Below are 24,635 nucleotides of genomic sequence, written 5' to 3'. Positions count from 1 at the left end.
ACTGCATAAAACAAGTAAAATGCATTTAAAATAGCAAATGGTTTTACTTAATTATATTAATTACATCAGATTTGTAAGTAAAAATTACTCAATATAATTGAACAGGCCAAGTTATATGTACTTTTTCACTTTGTTAATTTTACTCGGCTTAGTTAAGTAGATAATTTACATAAATGTGAAATTTACTTGAAAAATATCAGTGCAAAAACTTGCCTTATTAAAATTGAGTAAATTCTACTTATTGTTTTTCTCAGTGTAGTGTGTGTAAAGAGCTCAAGGGGCTGCATTTGTAAGTGATGGCAGGCTGCTGGGGTTATAGAGGGGCGTGTGTTGCGGTTCAGTCTTTTCGAAACTTTCAATAATGTGCCGTTTATGACCCGAAAAACTCAGTAAAACTTACAAAGCACTAATAATATATATTTTATGTCCCACATCTGAGCAGCTGAACAGTGACTCTTCCATCATGTCACTTTATTATACTAATTGTCATATTTCATATAAACTGCACAACTTTCACAGTTACATTTCATAGTGCTGTAATGCTCAAACATTCAACTGCATGAGGAGCAACCGTTGATTAGTGGATTTAATTAAATGTAAATGATTTCATGTAACTCAAGAATTCATAGATTTATCCTGCATTATAGTATCGGCTAGTGAGGTGGTGATCTAGTGTGACAACATTAATTTATACATATAGACAGCAGGTTTAAACGTCCCGTATTCTTGTAATTCTGTATGAAGTTGCAGTTGTTTCTAAAATGCTCTGATCAGATGTTTAGTATACAGTGAAAATCCGTTGTAAAGTGAAAATGTATTTTGCACAATATAAAGTTAAAATATGCAATTCAAATATTTATGTTATGTGTCATATTTTCATAGTAGATTATAAAACCGGTTTCATGAACTCTAGATTTGTGTTTGGAAATAAAAACGACTTTATTACAGAAAGACATTCAACAATTTCTCCTTTCTGAGGTCGTTTATTTTCAAAGAATCAAAATTACATTTAAACTTTCAGACAATCAATAAAACATTCATGTTCACTGAATTTAGACTTTGTAACCTCAAATAAAGGAAATATTTATTTTACTGTTATTAATAGGAACAGATAGTCATGTAATGTTTTAACAGAGTAACATTGTTAAAATTAAAATTATTAATTATTATTCTGTAGAACAGTTTATCAACTAATTTATTTAAAACAAAAAGAAGGAAATTTACAGACAGAAAAAGACGATGAATCCCATAAAACATGAAGATTACATGATGGCACATAATCCATAAATAATTCAATCCAGATTAACTTGTATTAAATCAACAATTAAATCTTCTTAGATTAAAAAACAGAATATTTCAATGGGGTGTTTCTAATTTAATAAACTAGTTTCTAATTATTTATTTTTTCAGGGTCAGAACTGACCTGACATCTAATCAAACCTGCGGATTAATCATTTTTATTATTTTTAATGTGAATGAAGTCAAATATTTACAAGTCCAAGATCAATGTGCCATATTTCTACATCTCAAAAGTTCAGATGAATAATTTTTTTTATGAAATATTAACTTATGATAAATCATAAACAGATCAATCCCACCACAAACTAATAAAAACATTTAATTGTATTTAATTGATCCATAAATCTGATCCTGTGCGTGAGACATTTTATAGATAAGACTGACAGCAGGTTAACTTCATCCCTCTCACGCATCTGATGTCTCCTAAAATGACAGTAAAATATCAATTAAATTCAGTTAATTTCACATGACTGAGACATTTGCACTTATGAACAATTACACTTACATCTTTATGCAGGAGCTGAACTGTTTGAACCATCATCAGATCCTAGAACAGAAAATATACAAGAGACCGTTTAGATGATCACATCACATATTTATACATGCATAATTCATATATTCAAGTCATCAGATGAATAGGAGCAATCTGGAAAGTGTTTGACACATTATAAAAAGTATCAGTTTGGTTCATGAATATTAAGTAGGTGATGTAATATCCACTGTCATGTAAATATATATTGTCTTATTGAGTTCAATTAGTTCTTTTTGTCATATGCGTGAATGTCTGTTAAATGTTGTCCTGTAGCACTGCCTTATAGCGGCCGGTTATTAGAGGCTGCTGAGGCTTAAAGTCATTGTATTATGCAGCCGACTACAATATTATACAAAATAAACAACACAATATAATGTATATTTTACTAAAAAAGTGTGTGTCTGTGTGAGTGTGTGAGGTGAATGTTGTCGGGTTGATTTAGTGATATTAAATGTTTTAGACTGGAAACAAACCATTAAATCTACAAATATTACAACATTAATATTTAGTTTAAATGTTTCAGTGTAGATATATGAACATATTAATATCCTGTAAATCACATCAGTGCCATCTTTATATATTTACATCTAATAGAGGTTATGATGAGAAACTTACCGCTGACAGGTTTGAAGTCTGAAAACAAACAGAGGAGCTCATTAATTTCACACATCAACAAAATATGAACTATCAAAACTAAAACTGCCATCAGAACAACAAATATGTGAAACATACTGAAGTCAGTGAAATACAATCATACGTGTCTGTCCTCACCTTTCTTCTTCTTCTGATAGATCTTATAACCAATGCCAGCCATGCCAACCAACAGAACCACAGCAACAATAACGCCAACAATGATGCCAATGGGAAGAGAATTTCCTGTTTGTTCACAAGAAAACATCAAATTATTCAAAGATCTTGACATTGTTAGTAACTCTATGGAAATATCATTTCAACAGACACAAAAACAAGTTTGTGATTGTGATGTTTGTGTACGGTGTGTTCAGAAAGTGTATTTTATATGTGCAACCTCAATTATAATAAATCTAAACATATACAGTTTATATGAGCAAAGCAATAATGTTTATAATAATTCATAGTTTTATAGTCCACACATGTAATAACTCTTACCATTATTTGTCCTGATCTCATTCTCTTCCCTGTTGATGCCCTTGTGCTCCACCAAACAGCTGAACTTGTTGTTCTTCCACTCATCAGGTGTAACTGTGAGCGTGCTCGTCTTCTGGAAGGTTCCGTCCTCATTGGGAAGAAGTTCACCCAGTTCAACATCCTCATGATGCTCCTCTCCGTTTTTCATCCAGGTGATTGTTACTCCACTGGGGTAAAAACCTGTAGCATGACACGTGACTGAAGAAGAGGAATCCTTCTGCAACAGAGACACCTGAGGAGAGACTGAAGAGAGAGAGAGAGAGAGAGAGAGAGAGAGAGACATGGGGGAAAGAGGATTAATTTGAATATTGCCCAAACAGCAGCTCTGAAAATCACAATTACACTGATATCCGTCCTTCCTGAAGCTAGAAATGAGAGAAAAAAAGAGAATGAGAGGCAGAAATATATACACAGTATACATATATATGAGAGAGAGAGACATGAAGAATAATACAGACGAAGGGAAAGAGACTGTATGTAAACTGAAATACAGAGAAAGAAAGCAAAGATCGCAGAGTTTCTGTTTTCTAATAAAGGAAAACAAAAACGTCAAAAAAAATTATCTTAAAAAATATAAAGTACACTTCAGCACAGAATTGAATTTAAACACTTTTATTTGTTAAGCCGCTGCTGCTCAATTCAAGTCACACTTCAATGTCGTGCTCTTTAAGAGTCACTGATGCTTTATTTTCTTGGCTTCTTTTTGCTTAAATTGACAATTCAAATGAGAGATATCTTAATTTTACAGAATCAATCAGGAGGTTTAATCTATTCAACTGTATTTTCTGATTCAGTCTCAGTCATTAGTACATCCAAGGAGGAGGAATTATTGCATACATAAAACTCATCTAATATAACGTACATTTCTCCATAAACACACAAAACTGCAGAATTTCTGGGGCAAAAAGTCTGATTGAACTGTGTTCTGGATAAAAGAGTGATTTATTCTAGATACCGATATAAAATATTCTACAAGGTCATGTAGCTTATAAAATGTTTAGGTTTAAAGGAAATATGTACATGATCAATGAGGGATAAGAAATTATGCACCTGTTTTCTCCAGGCTGCTCTTCCCATACTGCAGATATTTCTTCAGCGACTCAATGCACACAGTGTTGAGGTACTGTTTCCGATAATCAAGATCGGCTTTGTTCTTGTTCCACTTCTGTGTGGTGATGACTCCTTGCGGCACTGGTGAAATCCATGTCTGATGCTTCAAATCCAGATTCAGAAAGTCTTCTCCATCATATCCATCCTGATTAAACCCATTTGTTGCTCCAGTCTCATCATCCCATTCACAGCCGTACATGTTCTGGAATGTGTGCACACCTGTGGAGAGTCACACAGAGAGATTAATGTACTGTGTCTGTATCAGTAATCCGTTTTTTATATTTGTCAAACATGATTTTGAACAAATGTTCATTTGAATCTTAATCTCTATCATTAAATTTACTCTCATCTGTGTCAGCACAGGTCACAGATCTTATATCAAACACACGATGAGCCAGAAAATGAAACACGCAGAATCTGATGTGCATGAACATATACAGAGTCTATACGTCCAGTTATCTACTGATTTATGAATGTATACGTCCAGTTATCTACTGATTTATGAATGTATACGTCCAGTTATCTACTGATTTATGAATGTATACGTCCAGTTATCTACTGATTTATGAATGTATACGTCCAGTTATGTACTGATGTATGAATGTATACGTCCAGTTATCTACTGATTTATGAATGTATACGTCCAGTTATCTACTGATGTATGAATGTATACGTCCAGTTATCTACTGATTTATGAATGTATACGTCCAGTTATCTACTGATGTATGAATGTATACGTCCAGTTATGTACTGATTTATGAATGTATACGTCCAGTTATGTACTGATGTATGAATGTATACGTCCAGTTATCTACTGATTTATGAATGTATACGTCCAGTTATCTACTGATGTATGAATGTATACGTCCAGTTATCTACTGATGTATGAATGTATACGTCCAGTTATCTACTGATGTATGAATGTATACGTCCAGTTATGTACTGATTTATGAATGTATACGTCCAGTTATGTACTGATGTATGAATGTATACGTCCAGTTATCTACTGATTTATGAATGTATACGTCCAGTTATCTACTGATGTATGAATGTATACGTCCAGTTATCTACTGATGTATGAATGTATACGTCCAGTTATGTACTGATGTATGAATGTATACGTCCAGTTATCTACTGATGTATGAATGTATACGTCCAGTTATCTACTGATTTATGAATGTATACGTCCAGTTATCTACTGATTTATGAATGTATACGTCCAGTTATCTACTGATGTATGAATGTATACGTCCAGTTATCTACTGATGTATGAATGTATACGTCCAGTTATCTACTGATGTATGAATGTATACGTCCAGTTATCTACTGATGTATGAATGTATACGTCCAGTTATCTACTGATTTATGAATGTATACGTCCAGTTATCTACTGATGTATGAATGTATACGTCCAGTTATCTACTGATTTATGAATGTATACGTCCAGTTATCTACTGATGTATGAATGTATACGTCCAGTTATCTACTGATGTATGAATGTATACGTCCAGTTATCTACTGATGTATGAATGTATACGTCCAGTTATCTACTGATTTATGAATGTATACGTCCAGTTATCTACTGATGTATGAATGTATACGTCCAGTTATCTACTGATGTATGAATGTATACGTCCAGTTATCTACTGATTTATGAATGTATACGTCCAGTTATCTACTGATGTATGAATGTATACGTCCAGTTATCTACTGATGTATGAATGTATACGTCCAGTTATCTACTGATGTATGAATGTATACGTCCAGTTATCTACTGATGTATGAATGTATACGTCCAGTTATCTACTGATGTATGAATGTATACGTCCAGTTATCTACTGATGTATGAATGTATACGTCCAGTTATCTACTGATTTATGAATGTATACGTCCAGTTATCTACTGATGTATGAATGTATACGTCCAGTTATCTACTGATGTATGAATGTATACGTCCAGTTATCTACTGATGTATGAATGTATACGTCCAGTTATCTACTGATTTATGAATGTATACGTCCAGTTATCTACTGATTTATGAATGTATACGTCCAGTTATCTACTGATGTATGAATGTATACGTCCAGTTATCTACTGATGTATGAATGTATACGTCCAGTTATCTACTGATGTATGAATGTATACGTCCAGTTATCTACTGATTTATGAATGTATACGTCCAGTTATCTACTGATGTATGAATGTATACGTCCAGTTATCTACTGATGTATGAATGTATACGTCCAGTTATCTACTGATGTATGAATGTATACGTCCAGTTATCTACTGATTTATGAATGTATACGTCCAGTTATCTACTGATGTATGAATGTATACGTCCAGTTATCTACTGATGTATGAATGTATACGTCCAGTTATCTACTGATTTATGAATGTATACGTCCAGTTATCTACTGATGTATGAATGTATACGTCCAGTTATCTACTGATGTATGAATGTATACGTCCAGTTATCTACTGATTTATGAATGTATACGTCCAGTTATCTACTGATTTATGAATGTATACGTCCAGTTATCTACTGATTTATGAATGTACACGTCCAGTTATCTACTGATTTATGAATGTACACGTCCAGTTATCTACTGATTTATGAATGTACACGTCCAGTTATCTACTGATGTATGAATGTACACGTCCAGTTATCTACTGATGTATGAATGTATACGTCCAGTTATCTACTGATTTATGAATGTACACGTCCAGTTATGTACTGATGTATGAATGTATACGTCCAGTTATGTACTGATGTATGAATGTATACGTCCAGTTATCTACTGATGTATGAATGTATACGTCCAGTTATCTACTGATTTATGAATGTATACGTCCAGTTATCTACTGATGTATGAATGTATACGTCCAGTTATCTACTGATTTATGAATGTATACGTCCAGTTATCTACTGATTTATGAATGTATACGTCCAGTTATCTACTGATGTATGAATGTATACGTCCAGTTATCTACTGATGTATGAATGTATACGTCCAGTTATCTACTGATTTATGAATGTATACGTCCAGTTATCTACTGATGTATGAATGTATACGTCCAGTTATCTACTGATGTATGAATGTACACGTCCAGTTATCTACTGATGTATGAATGTATACGTCCAGTTATCTACTGATGTATGAATGTATACGTCCAGTTATCTACTGATGTATGAATGTATACGTCCAGTTATCTACTGATGTATGAATGTATACGTCCAGTTATCTACTGATGTATGAATGTATACGTCCAGTTATCTACTGATGTATGAATGTATACGTCCAGTTATCTACTGATGTATGAATGTACACGTCCAGTTATCTACTGATTTATGAATGTACACGTCCAGTTATCTACTGATTTATGAATGTACACGTCCAGTTATCTACTGATTTATGAATGTACACGTCCAGTTATCTACTGATTTATGAATGTACACGTCCAGTTATCTACTGATTTAAGAATGTACACGTCCAGTTATCTACTGATTTATGAATGTACACGTCCAGTTATCTACTGATGTATGAATGTACACGTCCAGTTATCTACTGATGTATGAATGTACACGTCCAGTTATCTACTGATTTATGAACGTACACGTCCAGTTATCTACTGATTTATGAATGTATACGTCCAGTTATCTACTGATGTATGAATGTACACGTCCAGTTATCTACTGATGTATGAATGTACACGCCCAGTTATCTACTGATTTATGAATGTACACGCCCAGTTATCTACTGATTTATGAATGTACACGCCCAGTTATCTACTGATTTATGAACGTACACGCCCAGTTATCTACTGATGTATGAATGTACACGCCCAGTTATCTACTGATTTATGAATGTACACGCCCAGTTATCTACTGATTTATGAATGTATACGCCCAGTTATCTACTGATTTATGAAAGTACACGTCCAGTTATCTACTGATGTATGAATGTACACGCCCAGTTATCTACTGATTTATGAACGTATACGTCCAGTTATCTACTGATTTATGAATGTACACGCCCAGTTATCTACTGATTTATGAATGTACACGCCCAGTTATCTACTGATGTATGAATGTACACGTCCAGTTATCTACTGATTTATGAATGTACACGCCCAGTTATCTACTGATTTATGAATGTATACGCCCAGTTATCTACTGATTTATGAATGTACACGCCCAGTTATCTACTGATTTATGAATGTATACGCCCAGTTATCTACTGATTTATGAATGTACACGTCCAGTTATCTACTGATTTATGAATGTATACGCCCAGTTATCTACTGATGTATGAATGTATACGCCCAGTTATCTACTGATTTATGAAAGTACACGTCCAGTTATCTACTGATTTATGAATGTATACGTCCAGTTATCTACTGATGTATGAATGTATACGTCCAGTTATCTACTGATTTATGAAAGTACACGTCCAGTTATCTACTGATGTATGAATGTATACGTCCAGTTATCTACTGATGTATGAATGTATACGTCCAGTTATCTACTGATTTATGAATGTATACGTCCAGTTATCTACTGATGTATGAATGTATACGTCCAGTTATCTACTGATTTATGAAAGTACACGTCCAGTTATCTACTGATTTATGAATGTATACGTCCAGTTATCTACTGATTTATGAATGTACACGTCCAGTTATCTACTGATTTATGAAAGTACACGTCCAGTTATCTACTGATTTATGAATGTGTACGTCCAGTTATCTACTGATTTATGAATGTACACGTTCAGTTATCTACTGATTTATGAATGTATAAAGCTCAAGCACTTAAGAATAAATAAATAAAAGATTAATTGATGTTCTTGTTCAGGTTTATGTGTACATAACTCAATGAATAAACATAGATTTGTATAAAGGGAACTGTGTGTTGTTCTCAATGGCTGTAATGTTACCAACGTACCTGTTGACTGGTTGAACCTTTCTTTTGCAACTTGAATGTTGTTTTTGTAGACCTGGTGTGCGCCAATCAGGCCCTGAGTCTGCCTGTCCCAGTAATCTGCTCCCTCATTCTGTCCTATCCACTCTGTCTTTGGCACGGCTTTCATGGTGTTGCTGTCAAAGTACATGAACTGCCCATTATCAACCAGACCAACCGCAGTGAACTCTGGGAAGTTAATGTCTCTAGTCACAGCAGTGTAGAAATACTGCAGAGAGTGTGTTGCTGTGGAGAGAGATGGTACAAACATGAAGCATCAACTCATGATTTGCCTATATTGTGCACCGCATGTTTTAATAGGTAAAAAACACAAAGTCTAGATTTTCAAAAGTCAAATTTAATAGAAATAAAGTTAATTACAAAATGAAATATCCTGATGACATAAAAAAAACCACATACATGAGGAAGCTTTGTTAAATGCACCAGTCTTGTGTGTACCAGCATTTATGACAAAAGTGACACTCAGACTTTCATGTAGAAATCTTTTGCAATGGCTTTTGGTTTCACCTTCTGAAATGTATTTGTTTAGAGTTTCCTGAGTTGCAGACAACAACATTTAAATGGGACAATTGACATTGTTTGAATGATTTTTTGCAAGATTATCTGTGTTTTAAATGAGAAAGATCTTTATTCAAAAAGAGTTTCACTGACCATGAGCAAGTATGCGAACACAAATGATGAAATAAAATGTAAACAAATTTGATTTGATTTATTAGCTCTAAACAGAATTGACGATTTAAAAAAAGACAGATAGATATTATTATTATTATTATTATTATAGATGGTACTATTCCTATTAATATTCCTTTTATTATTATTAATAATATTTTAATTAGGGCAGTTGCAAGGATAAGGTTGGCGTCGTTATCTTGTGTTGCCACCTATTGGCCATAAAGACTGCAGACAAATATCCAAATTAGTTTTTTTGAATAGCTCTATTTCTTTCTAAACAGCTAGAATTAGTGAATGTTTTTCTATGCTGTTATGTTGCTTTTTTCCCCATACATTGAAATGGGTAGTTTTTGTATACATATTATTCTTAATTAATAGTACAGCCGTGGCCAAAAGTATTGGCGGTGACATAAATTTTGTGTTTCGCAAAGTTTTCTGGTTGAGTTGTTGTGGTGTTGATTCACATTGTTTCTAGATTATTGTGCAGAGTGATCAGATGCATTTAAAATAAGTGCAAAAAATTTGACTATCACAAAAATCCAAATTTCACTGTTTTGTTGGCCCTGGCACAAAATGACCAGCTAACATAATTTCACTAATCATATCAGCAACACTTGAGAAAGTGTAAACGATACTAGTCAGGTGAAATCACTCTAATCATTCTGATTGGATTATAAGAGCAAACTGTTTGCTATAAAAGGAGGGAAGAAGTGCTTCCAATCATTGTAATAATAATAATAATACATTTTATTTGTAGGGCTGGGGCGGTATGGATTTTTTCTAACCGCGGTTGAAAAGCAAGATATTACCGCGGTATAGCGGTAAACCGCATTAAATACATTACATTGGATCAGAGAAGTCCCCCGACAGACTTTGGCACACACATCAGAAGTCGCTTTTGATAGACAGACTTTAAATATTGTCACCTACATCCGAAGAAAAAAACGAGCACAATTTTAAATAGTCACATTTTCATCAAGCAGTAATTTGGCATGAACTAATCACTGTATAGATTTCCTTATTTAAGATTATTCTCAGATACATTCGCATTGAAGATGGGTCAGACATGATTTTGACCACTTTATTAAGTTTTGTTTTGTAGAAAGCCTTTCTTTAACTTAAAATTTCGTTTTGTATAAATTGTATCTTAATTTTAATCACTGTTTCATTAACTAATTGCCTGGAATTAATAAATAAGAAGCAAATATAGCAGACATATAATCAGCAGCAGGACGTGGAAGCGCCGATGCGATCTCTTGCGCGTGAGCTCTCTCATAAATGAACCGAAACTCGGCGGCTAGGCCTACTGCCTCACAGACATGAGAAATAAATAGAAATCTTAAAATGCATTTTAAACAAAATTAAAAACAAAATGATAACATTTTAGGCTACAGTAGCCTAGTAGTCAGGTTTGCCGATGTGCGTTACTATTTATTTATTTATTTTTATCCCTGTGCGCCAATCGGAAACGGACTTCACTGCTGATATTCTGGGGATACAACATAGCCAATAGGCTATAGCCTACTAGTAGGGTGACCACCTGTCCCGCTTTACGTTGTACTGTACCGCAATTTTACCCTTTGTCCCGCCTCACGCAAATTGAGCATCTGTCCCGCTTTTTCATTGGACCCTGCCTAAATACACGGGTGCGTCCATAGGCGTACTGTTAACTTATGTCCAATACTGCAGAGGAGAGCAATAAATGCGGCAGTCGATAGGCTATCGTCGTGTGTCAATCAAACTGTTGACTGGTGCACGAACGCCTCCTCAACATTGTCAACAATCTCAAATTGGAGGGCGCGCTGTTCGGTCGGTTAAGCAGCCATGGCCAGTGCTGCGGCCACGAAAAAGAGAAGATGCACTTTTAATAGCGAATGGACCACAAGATACTCTTGGTTAAGACCCGTAGATGGTGAAGCAGAGAGAGCTTTTTGTATTTTATGCAAAAGCAGTTTTTCTGTGGGACATGGTGCAAGTGAGTACCACAGAAAAAAAGCACATCATCAAGAAACATGCAAATCAGTGCAATCGTTTTTCAACAAACCAAATGACCCACAGGCTGACAAAGTTTCGGCAGCAGAAGTGACGAGCATTTATCATGCCGTACATCACACACATTCATATCGCTCTACTGACTGCAGCAATAAGTTAGCCCCAGTAATTTCAGTTGACATATGTGTCTGCTTGATGGAAGAATTTTTTCTTTTTTTTAATCCCATATAGCCATTCTTATCAAAAAAGATTTTGGTTTACCTTATTTGCACAGAAATAGTTAAACTTTATATAGGCAAGCCCTAAATATTTTGCACTGTATTGACTAGGCCTTATATTTTGTTGAACTTAAATAGGCTAGGCCTAATATTTTTTGTCTTGTATTTTAAGGTGAATTTTATTCACTGAGAGCATTTTTTTTAGTTCCGTAATGCCTGGTCCTTTTGAAACAGTTGATTAATTTGATAGTCCCAATAAAGAGAGATGGATGGAAATTAGTGTTTTGTCTTTTATAGGCCTATGCCTTAAGCTGTAGAAACTTTGGGTGATATTTTGGGTCAGGTAGTGTCTTAATCTTTTAGTTTAAAGTGGGTTTAAAAAAAATTTCTGGGTAAATTAGATAGACAATATATCTTAAGTTTAAAGTTATTACGTCTGTCCCACATTGTCCCACTTTACCATGCTACTTGTCCCACATTTTGTCTGACTGGAGGTGGTCACCCTACCTACTAGGGACTTTAGCCTTTAAAATATCTTTGCTGCATTGGATCAGTCTCCTTTCTAGAACAGCCAAGAGCTTTCTAGCCTCGCGGCAGCAGCGCCTTGCATCGCTCAGACCTTAAAACAGTCAGCGCCCATGGATGCGGTTTTGAAAATTTATCAAAAAGCGTTGGTGCGGACAGATGAGTTTTGTGATGCGGTTGCGGATTAAATAATAATAGCCCATCCGCGCATCTCTAATACAAATGGAATGTTATTATGTGTCATGGAACATTACGCTCCCCAACTTCATGAAAGGTCGGATTTGCTCCATATTTTGATAAGTTTTGTTTAGAAAACCTTGAATCCATGTAGGCTAATATCATTAGACATAATCCATATCATTAGAATCAATGAATCCATGTCATTAGACACAACGTGCACACATGTGCAGGCCAATGTTTTTTTGTTTTTGTTTTTTGCGGTGGCGGCGGTGACAAGCTCAGACCAGCGGTTGGAGTCACGTGACCGCGGTATTGCGGTAATGCGGTAACCGTCCCAGCCCTATTTATTTGTAATGCGCCTTTCTCAGACTCAAAGCGCTACAGCATTTACATAACAAAATAAACAAACATGTGAATAAAATATATATAGAAGCATCAAAAAATTAAAAAAAAAAAAAATACATAAAAAAATAATACAATTATAGATTGAAAACTTGACTAAAAAGATGTGTTTTAAGAAGTTTCTTAAAACAATCCACAGAAGCAGCATCCCTAATAGATGAGGGTAGTGTGTTCCATAACTTAGGCGCGTTATAGGAAAAGGCCTTTCCCCCCCATGGTTTTTAATTTACAACGAGGCTGACACAGAGAGAGAGAGCCAGCAGAGCGGAGAGAGCGAGCGGGAATGGATGGAGTAACCAAATCACAGATGTAATCTGGAGCCAACCCATGTACTGCTTTATAGGTTAAAATCAGAATTGTGTAATCAATACGTGGCTGAACTGGAAGCCAATGCAGTTGCTGGAGCACGGGTGTAATGTGATGGCGTGAGGATGTATGAGTCAAAACAAGTGCGGCAGAGTTCTGTATATATTGCAACGTCCTAATAGAATTTGCTGGTAAACCTGCAAAAAGAGAGTTACAATAATCAAGCCTTGATGTAATGAAGGCATGGATTAGCTTCTCTGCATCAGGCCTAGAGAGAAATGGTCTAATACGTGCAATGTTCCTCAGATGGAAAAAAGCAACCTTTGTTATGTTTTTAAAATGTGAATTAAAAGTTAGCTGGGCATCAAAAATCACGCCCAAATTACGCACCTGGCCAAATTTTAAAATCCTTACATTTACTGACATTAATTGGAGTACCAACTAATAAGATTTCAGTTTTGGAGCAGTTTAGTTTTAGAAAGTTGAGTTTCATCCACGCTTTAATTTCCAACAAACAGTCAGAAAGTTTTGAAGAGGAAGAATTAAGATCAGGCTGAGAACTGATATAAATTTGGGTGTCATCTGCGTAACAGTGAAAGCTCAGGCCATACTTCCGAATGATCTGCCCAAGAGGCAGCATATAAACACTAAATAAAACAGGTCCCAAAACTGACCCCTGAGGGACACCCTGACACAGAGGCACAGTTGGAGATCTGTTAGAACCCAGGTAGACAAATTGGGAACGATCTGATAGGTAAGATCTAAACCAATTTAACACAGTTCCAGACAGACCACATATGCAATCTATCCAATAATATGCTGTGACATATGGTATCGAATGCAGCCTTAAGGTCTAACAAAACCAAAATGCCACAAGCCCCAGAGTCAGCTATAACGAGGAGGTCATTCAGGATCCTGACCAGAGCAGTCTCTGTACTATGTCCAGATCTAAACCCGGATTGAAAATTTTCTAGTAGGCTATTCATACTGAGATGAGTATGAATTTGGCCAACAACCACACGCTCAAGCACTTTTGCCAGGAAAGGTAAATTAGAGATGGGTCGATAATTTGACACATCGGTGATATCACTCCCAGGCTTTTTAAGAACTGGGGTAACTGCAGCCATTTTTAGAACAGAAGAGACATTCCCTGAATTGAGTGAAGCATTTACAATAGCAGTGATGTGGGGCACAATGACAGACAGACAGTTTTTCAAAACAGTCGTAGGTAGTGGATCAAGTATGCAAGTAGTAGAATTCATTGACAAAACAAGTTTAGAAATAAAATCAAAATCAACAGTACTGAAACTTGAAAAAGCAAGACCAGAGAGATTAGGAGAATGCACCTCAACAAACTCAGAAGCATCCTCACAGGCAATGGCGTTATAAATATTCTCAATCTTAGATGAAAAATAATTGAGAAATGCATTACACTGCTCAATGGTAGGACAGTTCAAGTTACTGGGAGATTTAATTAGATTATTAACTGTTCTAAACAGAACTCTGGGATTTGAGATGTTACTACTAATAACAGTAGAATAATATGCCGCTTTTGCAGCTTTGAGAGCTTTATGATACTCAATCTGATGCTGATCAAACATTGATCTATGAACTGTTAGGCCAGATTTTTTATATTTCCGTTCCAACTGCCTGCCTATCGCCTTCAATTTGCGCAACTCAGATGTATACCAAGGAGATGATCTCTTAAAAGAAACAACACGTTTTTTCAAAGGGGCAAACTCATCCAGAATAGGTGTAAGAGCAGCATTATACTGGTCAATAGAGGCCGCAACTGGTAAATCACCCATAGTATGACTAAGAAGTTCAAGATCAATATCACTGATTTTCCTAAAACAGATAACACGTTCTTTCACTGTCTGCAAAGAAGGAGGAGTTAGATTGAACTGAGGAGCTTATGATCACTTCTACATACATCAGTACACTCAAGTTGTGCAATAAGTAGCCTACTCCTGAGGTGCAAACCAGATCTAATATATGTCCGTGTTTGTGTGTCGGAACATTAACATGCTGAGTGAAGTTAAAACATTCTAGTGTATCCATGAAACACACATCATTATTGCAAGCCATATTGTCAACATGAATATTAAAATCACCAGTTAAAAGAATAACTGGACAGAGTGCACTGGCAAGTGTCAAACACTCAGTAAATTCAGAAAAAAATGCAGAGTTAAGTTTGGGAGGACGATAAATATTTAACACAATAACTGATGAGAGACCGTTCAGCTTAAAGGCCAAACATTCAAATGATGAAAAGCACGGCAATGAAACCTCAGTTACTACAACATCAGATCTGTAAATGACAGCAAGACCGCCACCTCTACCGGTGGAGCGCGGCCGGTCAAGACAAGTGTAGCCATGCTCACATATTTAGATTGAAATAGTCATTTGGCTGATGCCACGTTTCACAAAGGCAGAAAAAGTCCAGTTTTTTGTCCAAGACAATGTCACAAAGAAAAGCCGCTTTGTTGTTTATAGAGCGAGTGTTCAAATGCGCAAACCTGATTGTGTGAAGACGGACAACCCAGCTAGATGGAGTAGACTTCTGAAGGTAGGAGAAGTTAGCAGGGCAGACACGACGCAAAGGTAAATGGCGGCGATCCAAACGCCTTTGCGACCAAACCGAGTTTGAATCTTATTTTGGCTCCACTTGAATGCAGACTCCGGCGGGAGCCACGTTGAACGTATTTTGGCCGGCGGAGAAGTTGTAGCGATCGCAGTTTTCCCCAAACACCAGTCGCAGGGGGCGCAAGATGACAAAGCTGTAAAAGTTCCATGGCAGAGTATTTCAGCATAGTGCAATCCGGGAGGTCGAAATAAATCTTGCCGTAAACTCCAAACAATGCCAGTATAAAAACAAATAAAATCCAGCAAGGGCGCATATTAGCAGCAGGTAACATCAGCCGACATAAAACCAGTCAACCGCACCATAAAATAAACAATTTAACGCGCTGATGGAGAAGCGGCAGCCACAATTGCGCCAGCGTCCTCTCCCCAAAACAATGTGTTCTTGTTCTTGTTCGCAATAGTTACCTCTAAAGAAGACGTAGAGCCATCGTCGCTTTGCATCAAAATGGCCTCACATGCAAGGAAATATTGCACCTGAAATGTCCAGCAAGCACCAGGACCATCTCCTAGGCGTCAACTACGGAATCGTGTCACCACCAATGCAGAGCTTGCTCAATATTGGCAGCGGATGGCTGTGAGTGCACGTCACTAGACCCCTTTTACTGGGGCATGTGCCCCAGTATAAATCTGAATTGCAAATCTGATGCATGCGCACAGAAATCTATGCCCGTGCGGCGCGCGCCTGTGTGCTTGCTATAATAGCCAGTTAGCCACTGCAGCGGGCACGCAGAAGTACAGGTGTGGGCACGCAGAAGTACAGGTGTGGGCACGCAAGTCAGAATTGAGGTAGGCTATGAAAACATGTCGAAACTAAAGTAAGTTTCTAAATAATACAGATGATCTTATTTTAACTCAAAAATGACTGGCTCCTGTAGATGGACATCAGAAAATTCTTTGGATGAAGCAGGGACAGGAAAGCAGAAAGGAGAGATGAGTTTGAGGGAGATAAGACTTGATAAACAAACTACATCCTCAGCCGTCAGTCAGGTCTCAGACATCATATGAAAAAGCCTCAGAAAAAAAAACCCACTATCAAGTCTATGGAATTGCAGAGAAAATAAACACATTTTTGTGTTCTGTAGTACTGTCTTTGATTGTGTATGATAACAATTATCAATCTTTCTGATATGAAATTAATTTAATTTGCTAGCGCTAGTCAAGAACACTACATAAATAATTGGCGGGAACTATGGCTGGTGTGTGCTAATTACCTAGTGACTAAAAATGACTATAGTTTGGCTTGTTTTGAGTTGTTGTTGCAAGTTAACTTAAGTGTGGTTAAGTTAGTTTTATATTTGACATTCGCGACAATACGCATTAAATTCTCCGTGCAAATCACATTTTCAAGCCAAACCAACTTGGAAATGCATGAATAGGTTTTCTTTGCCTAGCTGAATTTTTAAGAAGAGATTTATTTTTCATATCAAATATTTTACCCCTATAAATCAATTAAACAATTTAACCATTTGATAGTATGACATCACAGCAAATATGAAATGTTAAAAGTATGCCTTTCATGACACAAGGCTCTGTTTGTGGAATTTACATTCTTTATTTTTTCAAATAAATAGTGTGTAAATGTTTGTAATATTCTAATTCCATTAAACTCAAAGACCATTTGATCTAGAGACATGAAACCAACTGCAAAACACTCAGAATATTATTCTTCATTTAGCACAAGACTTGTTTTTGCGAGAAAATATTCAGTACTTTTTATCTTTAATTATCTCTATAAATCTATTAAACTCAATGACCGTCTGACCAAGATACATAAATCTGCACTGTAAACTTAATGAGATTCAAACATCAGTTTAAACTTAGACCAGTTATGTTAGCTAGCTAGTTATTAATTTATAGAAACCTCACTTCTGCATTTATAATATTAGAGCTCAGCCAGTTTAGCTAACGCTTACCTAGCAACCAACTCTCTGCTCATGCTGAGACCTTTTGTTGTAAAGCCGTTTCGTCTGAGGCCGTTTTGCCTGACGTTGGATAATGCAATTGCATAGACTTATTTGACAGAGGTTTTCCTGAGACCTGATGGCTTTTCATCTGATGTCTGAGACCCTACAGGTGGAAGAGGAGAGAAGGAGCTGGATGAACAGTCGGAGGCAGAGGGAAGCGAGAGAGAGTGGAGAAGGACAGGCGAGAGACAGGCGAAAGACAGAGAGCCATGGAGAGGAAACTGAGGTTGATATGAACACAGTAGCAGCAGAGAACATTAGACAGGGGGCAAGACCAAGGGCAAAAACCACTGGTCACAATGTAGAGGGAAACATTAGTGACCTGTGGGAAAAGCATTGTGGCCCAAAACAGGTTAAGTTGTCGGTGTCCTAATATCCCCAGCAAAACTTTGGGTTAAAAAAAGCGATCTTTTAATTCAAACTGGTTTGGGAGCTTTCCCTGGTTGGAATATTCTATAGCTAGAGATGCAGTATTTTGTTTTTCATGTAGGATGTTTGGTAAAAACATTAAACATAAAACCTGTGTTAGCATTGGCCTAACAAATTGGAAAAATTTCTGGATCTCTTTAGAGAGCATGAGAAAACACCTGCCCATAAAGCAAGCATGCTTTCCTGGCACAGCTTTAAAGCCAGTGCTGCTCATGGCAGTGTAATTGAACAATTGCACTAAGCAAATGAGGCTGAAATAAAAGGCAGACGGGAGTACCTCACCCGTATTGTGATTGTGACACAATTCCTGGCCAAGCAAAATATTCCTTTCCGTGGCCATGATGAGGGAATCTCCAGCCACAACATTTTCTGGAGTGTTTGAAACTCCTAAAACAGTTTGGCCCTTTTTTGCAATCCTATTCAGCCGCTTCACACAGCACTTATCACCTGCATCTCAAAATTAGATAATTGAGTGCTGTGCTGAAGAGGTTAAAGCAAATATTGTCTGGGAGGTAAAAGAGGCAGGGATGTTTTCAGTTATGGCAGATGAAGCCAGAGATGGCAATACTGAACAGCTGGCCATATGTGTCCGCTATGTTACGGAAGATACAGTGAAGGAGTGCTTGCTTGCAGTGACAACACTAAAATGCAGAATGCATTACTGCTGCAATAGAAGAGCAGCTAGTGCATCATGTCATCGATGAGCTTAAGTGTGTAGCCCAATCATATGATGGCACGGCAGTTAGGAGTGGGGGTGTAGGTGGTGTACAAGCCAGATTTAAAACAAACCATCCAGAGGCCATTTATGTGCTCTGCTATGCACATAAGCTCAACCTAGTCCTATGTCACACCTGTCAGGCCATACCAGAGGCCAGGGATCTCTTTCACCTGCTACAGAGCGTGTACTAATTTTTTAGTGTTTCACGTGTAAATCATCACAAATTCAGAGATGTTCAAAATCAGCTGGGGTTACAGCCATCCAAACTTGTGCAGCTTTCAAAGACCTGCTGGACAAGCCAGTTGCGGTCTGTAAATGCCATCTTAGAGAATCTCCATGTTATTCAGTGTCTCTCCAGCATAAACAACTCCATGGCAGTAGGACTCCATACTGATGATGTTTAAGACTTTTCTTTCTGTAACTGAGAACCTGCACAAATATCTGCAAAGTGAAACAGTAGACCTTGCTAAGGCTTCCGAGTACAAAGGAGCTGTGTGACAATCTACAACAGATATGCACAGATGAGAAGGCTACTATGCTGTATGATACTGTCAGGACCATTTGTGCAGCAAATCAGATCCCAGAGCCATGTGCTGCTACTAGACAAAGGCAGAAACAGAAACGCATTGAGTTTTATGTAGTGGTTGTGGAGCAGTGAGTGACCTCAGTGATGCAGAGAAGCTGAAAATAAACCTGTTTCCACCTTGCCTTGACAGAATGGTGGCTGAGACGAATCAACGTTTTTCATCTCTTAATGGCCACATTTTGAGAGGTGTTCAGGTATGTAATCCTGGATCAGATAGCTTTCTTTGTGAGGAGCACCTCCAAGGTCTGGCAGATCATTAAATTGTTGAGAGGTTAAAATTGGAGGAGGTTTTAGTGGCCAAAAACTGGCTCTGGCTCATAAAAAGGAAATCCTTCCAATTAAGGATATAATGTATTTTCAACTTGCTCAACTTGTTCCCAACCTTGACACAAGTTATGCAGATCTCTCTGACAATCCCAGTCAATAGCTGTAGTTGTGAGCAGTCATTCAGTGTGCTGAAACGGCTCCACACTTGGCTGAGGTGCACAATGGAACAAGACAGGCTTCACCATCTTGCTGTCTTATTGGTTGAGAGGGAAGAACTTTGTAAAGAATAGGAGAATAGGCAGTACAGTTTAATGCTCAAAAAATTAACCAACTCAGTTTGGACTTTGTGATGGACAAGACTTTTAAACTACTGGGGAATACTTTGTTTACTTGAGTTTAGTTTGTTGAACTGTTGTAATTGTAAAGAATCTGTAATTATTCATTATTATCATTGTGTCATTTAAAAGAATGCAAATGTGCAAGAAAGTTTTCTATCCGGGTTTGTTATTTGCATACACAGCTGTAAAACATGTTGAGAATTTTCATGTACAATATGTTGAAGATACTTAAAAATATTTTCCATAGAGCTTTATTTCTAGCAATGCCCCTGATCTGCATGCACATTGAAGCGAAATACTTTTGGACAATGGCCTGGGGTCAAGAAGGGCAGCAAAGAAGCCACTTCTCTCCAAGAAAAACATCAAGGACAGACTGAAATTCTGCAGGAAGTACAAGGATTGGACAGCAGAAGACAGGTGCAAAGATATTTTCTCTGATGAAGCCCCCCTTCCGACCATTTGGGACATCTGGAAAATTGATAGTCCGGAGATGAAAAGGTGAACGCTACCATGAGTCCAGTGTCGTTCCAAAAGTGAAGCATCCTGAGACCATCCATGAGTGGGCTCTCTCATAATTCTACCCAAAAACACGGCCATGAATAAAGAATGGTATCAAAACATCCTGCAAGAGCAAATTCCCAACGATCCAGGAGCAATTTGGTGATGATCCGTGCATTTTCCAGCACGATGGTGCACAATGTTTCAAGACAAGAGTAATAATGAAGTGGCTCAGAGATCATTACATAGAAATTTTGTATCCGTGGACAGGCAACTCCCCAGATCTTAATCCCATAGAGAACCTGTGGTCAATCCTCAAAAGGCGTGTGGACAAGCAGAAGCCCACAAATTGTGATCTGAGCACTAATAAGGCAAGAATGGATCACCATCAGTCAGGATTTGGCCCAGAAGCTGATATCCAGCATGCCAGAGCGAATTGCAGAAGTTATGAAGAACAAGGGTCAACACTGTAAATATTGACTCTTTGCATAAATTGAATGTTTTTGGCAATAAAAGCCTTTACAATTTATAAAATGCTTATCATTGTTTTCCAGTATACCATAGAAACGTGTGAAAAAATAATCTACAAATACTGAAGCAGAACACTTTGCAAAACACAAAATGTATGTCACTGCCAATACTTTTGGCCTCTGCTGTAAACTGTAGTGGGTTCATAAAGCACTTCGTCATCAGTCTCTATGTAGAAAAACTTTAAGCAGGACAGTAATTAAACTTATCTGGATAAAATACAGCACATAAGCTTGCTAGAGTATGTTTAAAATATATTTTGGAATAAAAAAAAGATCAAACCAACAACAATCTAAGAAGCAACACACATATAATAAATATATATATATATATATATCTAAATATATATTACGCAATTCCAAAACATTTGTAGGGCCTAATGATCCGCGAATGTGCTTTAAAGAAATAATTGTTATACGTTTTAATAAAACATTACATTTAATCACAATGGACACTTCATGTATTTCTGTTTCAGTGTAACAGAATACATTTCTAAGACTAACATAAAGACAAAACTGTCATATTAAAATAATCTACTCACCCGCGTAAGAAAGATGAATCCCACAGAGCAAAATTACAGCGGTCTGCATGTTTGCGTTTGTCTGGGAGTTATTCTTCATTAACAGGAACTTTAAGACAATTAGTTCTTGAGAAATTACTTCTTCACCCTAAACGGATCAATAGTCGCAAGTGTTCAGGTGAAATATTTCTGTGTGAACGCCTGTTCAACCAATAGAAAAAGGTTCTCACAATTCAAACCAATAGACAATCTGGACATGTTCATCATCACAAGTTACTAGGTGTAATTTCCTGTACTGGGTTGATAACAGAAAGTGAAGACAAAATAGCCAATAACCAATAGATTTCTGTCTGACAGATGCTGTCGAATACAATCTTGTCTTTTATTTAATTAAATTAAAATTCAAATAGTTTCACATCAACAAGTTCAAAAATCAACTTATACCTTGTTCCATTTGATTGAATGCAGCAATTTACATAAGAATGATATTATGTCTGATTTAAACAGAAATGTGTCTGTTCTAAGCCCCATTCAATGTTTGTGTTTCTGCAGTGAAAAAAGAAAAACTAAAATCACTTAACTTTTGAGTACCCAATAAAGGAACTAAATAAGGTTTAGAGGAAGGGTATATAAAATAGTGTTCGCTCTAGAGTAGAATAGCACAGCAGCCTTTGTATTTGCTCAGTTTACTGTAGAATAGCCTGAGATTAATATTACTATACTAATTATAATTATTAATCTCATTTCCTTATATGTCCTTCTACTTCTGTGGTCATTGGGATCAATGTCACATCTACCCCCTTAGCAGCGTCCAGCCTACATCATGGATCAGCAGCTGTAATATTACAGTATTTTTTGTATAATGAGTTGCCCTTCAAAAAAGTATGTAACAAACTCGAACAAATGACTGGTCCTATGTAGGGTTGCAGGGAGTGCTGGAGCCTATTTCAGCTGTCTCTGGCTGAAGGTACAAGCAGAAGGATTCATTTAGGCACATTGACACAGCTTTGCTTTTTTCACAGGTCAGTTTTAAAAATGAAAGAAATCAGTAAAATAAACTTGAGGCAATAAAAACATTAACATGTGTTTCGACAGAAAAGTGAGACTGATGTTTTATTTCTAAAGAAAATCTGATTTGACTGATACTGATAAGAAAGTGTTGTGTGATGTCTTTATTTCTTTCTGTTTGTTTATAAAATCATCAAAATCCCAGATTGACCAAAACATTTATCCAGCAGTTGTTCCAGTCCACAAAATAATGTAATTTCTTGCATACCTTTAAAAATGTAAACACATTTAAAGCTTTGGTCTTGCACATTGAATAGAACAGAAATATTAGGAAATACCAAGTTAACAAGAGTAACTAATTCACTACCAGTCACACCCAATAAAATTGCAGAAATAATTACTCAGGCTTCTTTAACAAACTCCTCATTGGTTTCTGCATCAGGTTGGGTGGGACACTAAAACAACCAGAGCAATGTTTTGATATCACAGTAGAGCCACAGTGTTTAAACTTGTCATGCAAATGTACAAATTACATAATTAGAGCTGACTCTGCACATTAAGATTTGATATGTAAAAGTATTTTAACATAAATAAATACACACCTAACTTTTAAAATCAGTTTGTAAATATAATACATCACTACTGCATTGTAAACAACTGATAATATAGACCATAACACCAGACATACAGTACTTCAACACAGAGCTCCAAAGTTTAAAGTGAATTATGCATTACAGACATTTGAGAGTTAAAGATGCCTGTATTTATGCAGAATAAAAGTATTTTATTAAATAGCCTAAAAAATACTAAATAGCCTAAAAAACCTTCATTTTATACTAGCCAGGATTTGTTAATTACTAAGAAACAGATCAGGTAAGTAAACACTTTTCAGTGTAACACCAGCTAATTTGCATTTTGTCTGACTTTTTCGGCTGTTCAAACTTCACTTTCATCCTAGAAGTAAAAAAAAACGAAACAAAAAACAAACACAATCATGGACATTGAAAAGCATAATGCGGAAGCTACAATGGTCAAACAGGTTTGGGCATCTATTGTTACCACATTAGCAGAGCAAAGATTTCCCTGTCCTTAGTTGCACTCTGTTCCGAGAAATCACGTGACATCGTGACAAGGATATAAGTTGTGGCGGGACCAGTCTGACCCCTTCTGGCAGCATTTCCATAGTTTAAAGAGTTTGGAATAATATAATTTAAACTCAGAGCGCCACCTAGTGGAGAGAATAATACTAAAGAAGCAAAAATACATTTATCACAGATATGCATTAGTCTAGTGCTATAGTGTGTATTCTGAGAGGTAACTGGACCTTATGCTGTCATAGTAGTCATTTTCAACTGAGTATTACATTTTCAAAAGGCACAAAATGAACCATCTGAAATTTGTACACAATTAGCGTGTGCGCCGTAAACAATGAAAATGAAATGCTGCAGCTGCGTTCATGTTTTGGGTATTGATGGGAAGTCCGATTATTTTCCGCAAACCAGTTCTTTTGGACAGTTCGTTTCAATGAACCATCTGATTCATCCGTTAATTTACGTCATCGCGTAATGACGTCACTACATATAATGCTAATACGCCGGCGTTGTAGAAAACACCCACAAACACATTCAATAAAGTCATAAGTAAGGCCATATTGCTGATTATATTTAATTAAGTTATAATAATAAGGGTGTTTATTGTCATCAGTGTTTCATTCAGTGATCTTACAATACAATCTACATTAAAGTTTTG

At 36.5% G+C, this 24,635-nt stretch overlaps 1 protein-coding gene across 4 annotated transcripts in view; it reads right to left on the bottom strand.

The window, feature by feature from the left end:
• Positions 1-22,067, bottom strand: part of LOC127650363 (major histocompatibility complex class I-related gene protein-like) — a 78,244-nt gene extending 56,177 nt beyond the window's left edge. The window contains exons 1-8 of one of the 4 annotated variants that reach the window (XM_052135732.1): positions 21,900-22,067; positions 9,054-9,314; positions 4,049-4,327; positions 2,960-3,241; positions 2,608-2,707; positions 2,447-2,466; positions 1,805-1,846; positions 1,078-1,722 (exon numbers count right to left, since the gene is read on the bottom strand). In XM_052135732.1, coding sequence (XP_051991692.1) covers positions 1,809-1,846; positions 2,447-2,466; positions 2,608-2,707; positions 2,960-3,241; positions 4,049-4,327; positions 9,054-9,314; positions 21,900-21,978 — 1,059 coding nt within the window. In that variant the 5' untranslated portion in view covers positions 21,979-22,067 and the 3' untranslated portion in view covers positions 1,078-1,722; positions 1,805-1,808. Of the gene's footprint in view, positions 1-1,077; positions 1,723-1,804; positions 1,847-2,446; positions 2,467-2,602; positions 2,708-2,959; positions 3,242-4,048; positions 4,328-9,053; positions 9,315-21,899 lie in introns of those variants that run through there. The other 3 variants (XM_052135729.1, XM_052135733.1, XM_052135731.1) reach the window with 3 other exon arrangements.
• Between the last annotated feature and the right edge of the window lie 2,568 nt (positions 22,068-24,635).

This window comes from Xyrauchen texanus, chromosome 10, assembly GCF_025860055.1.
Source record: "Xyrauchen texanus isolate HMW12.3.18 chromosome 10, RBS_HiC_50CHRs, whole genome shotgun sequence".
NCBI classification, from domain to species: domain Eukaryota; kingdom Metazoa; phylum Chordata; class Actinopteri; order Cypriniformes; family Catostomidae; genus Xyrauchen; species Xyrauchen texanus.
The sequence above is the reverse complement of the archived record's forward strand: the minus strand, read 5'-3'. Positions and strand labels throughout refer to the sequence as shown.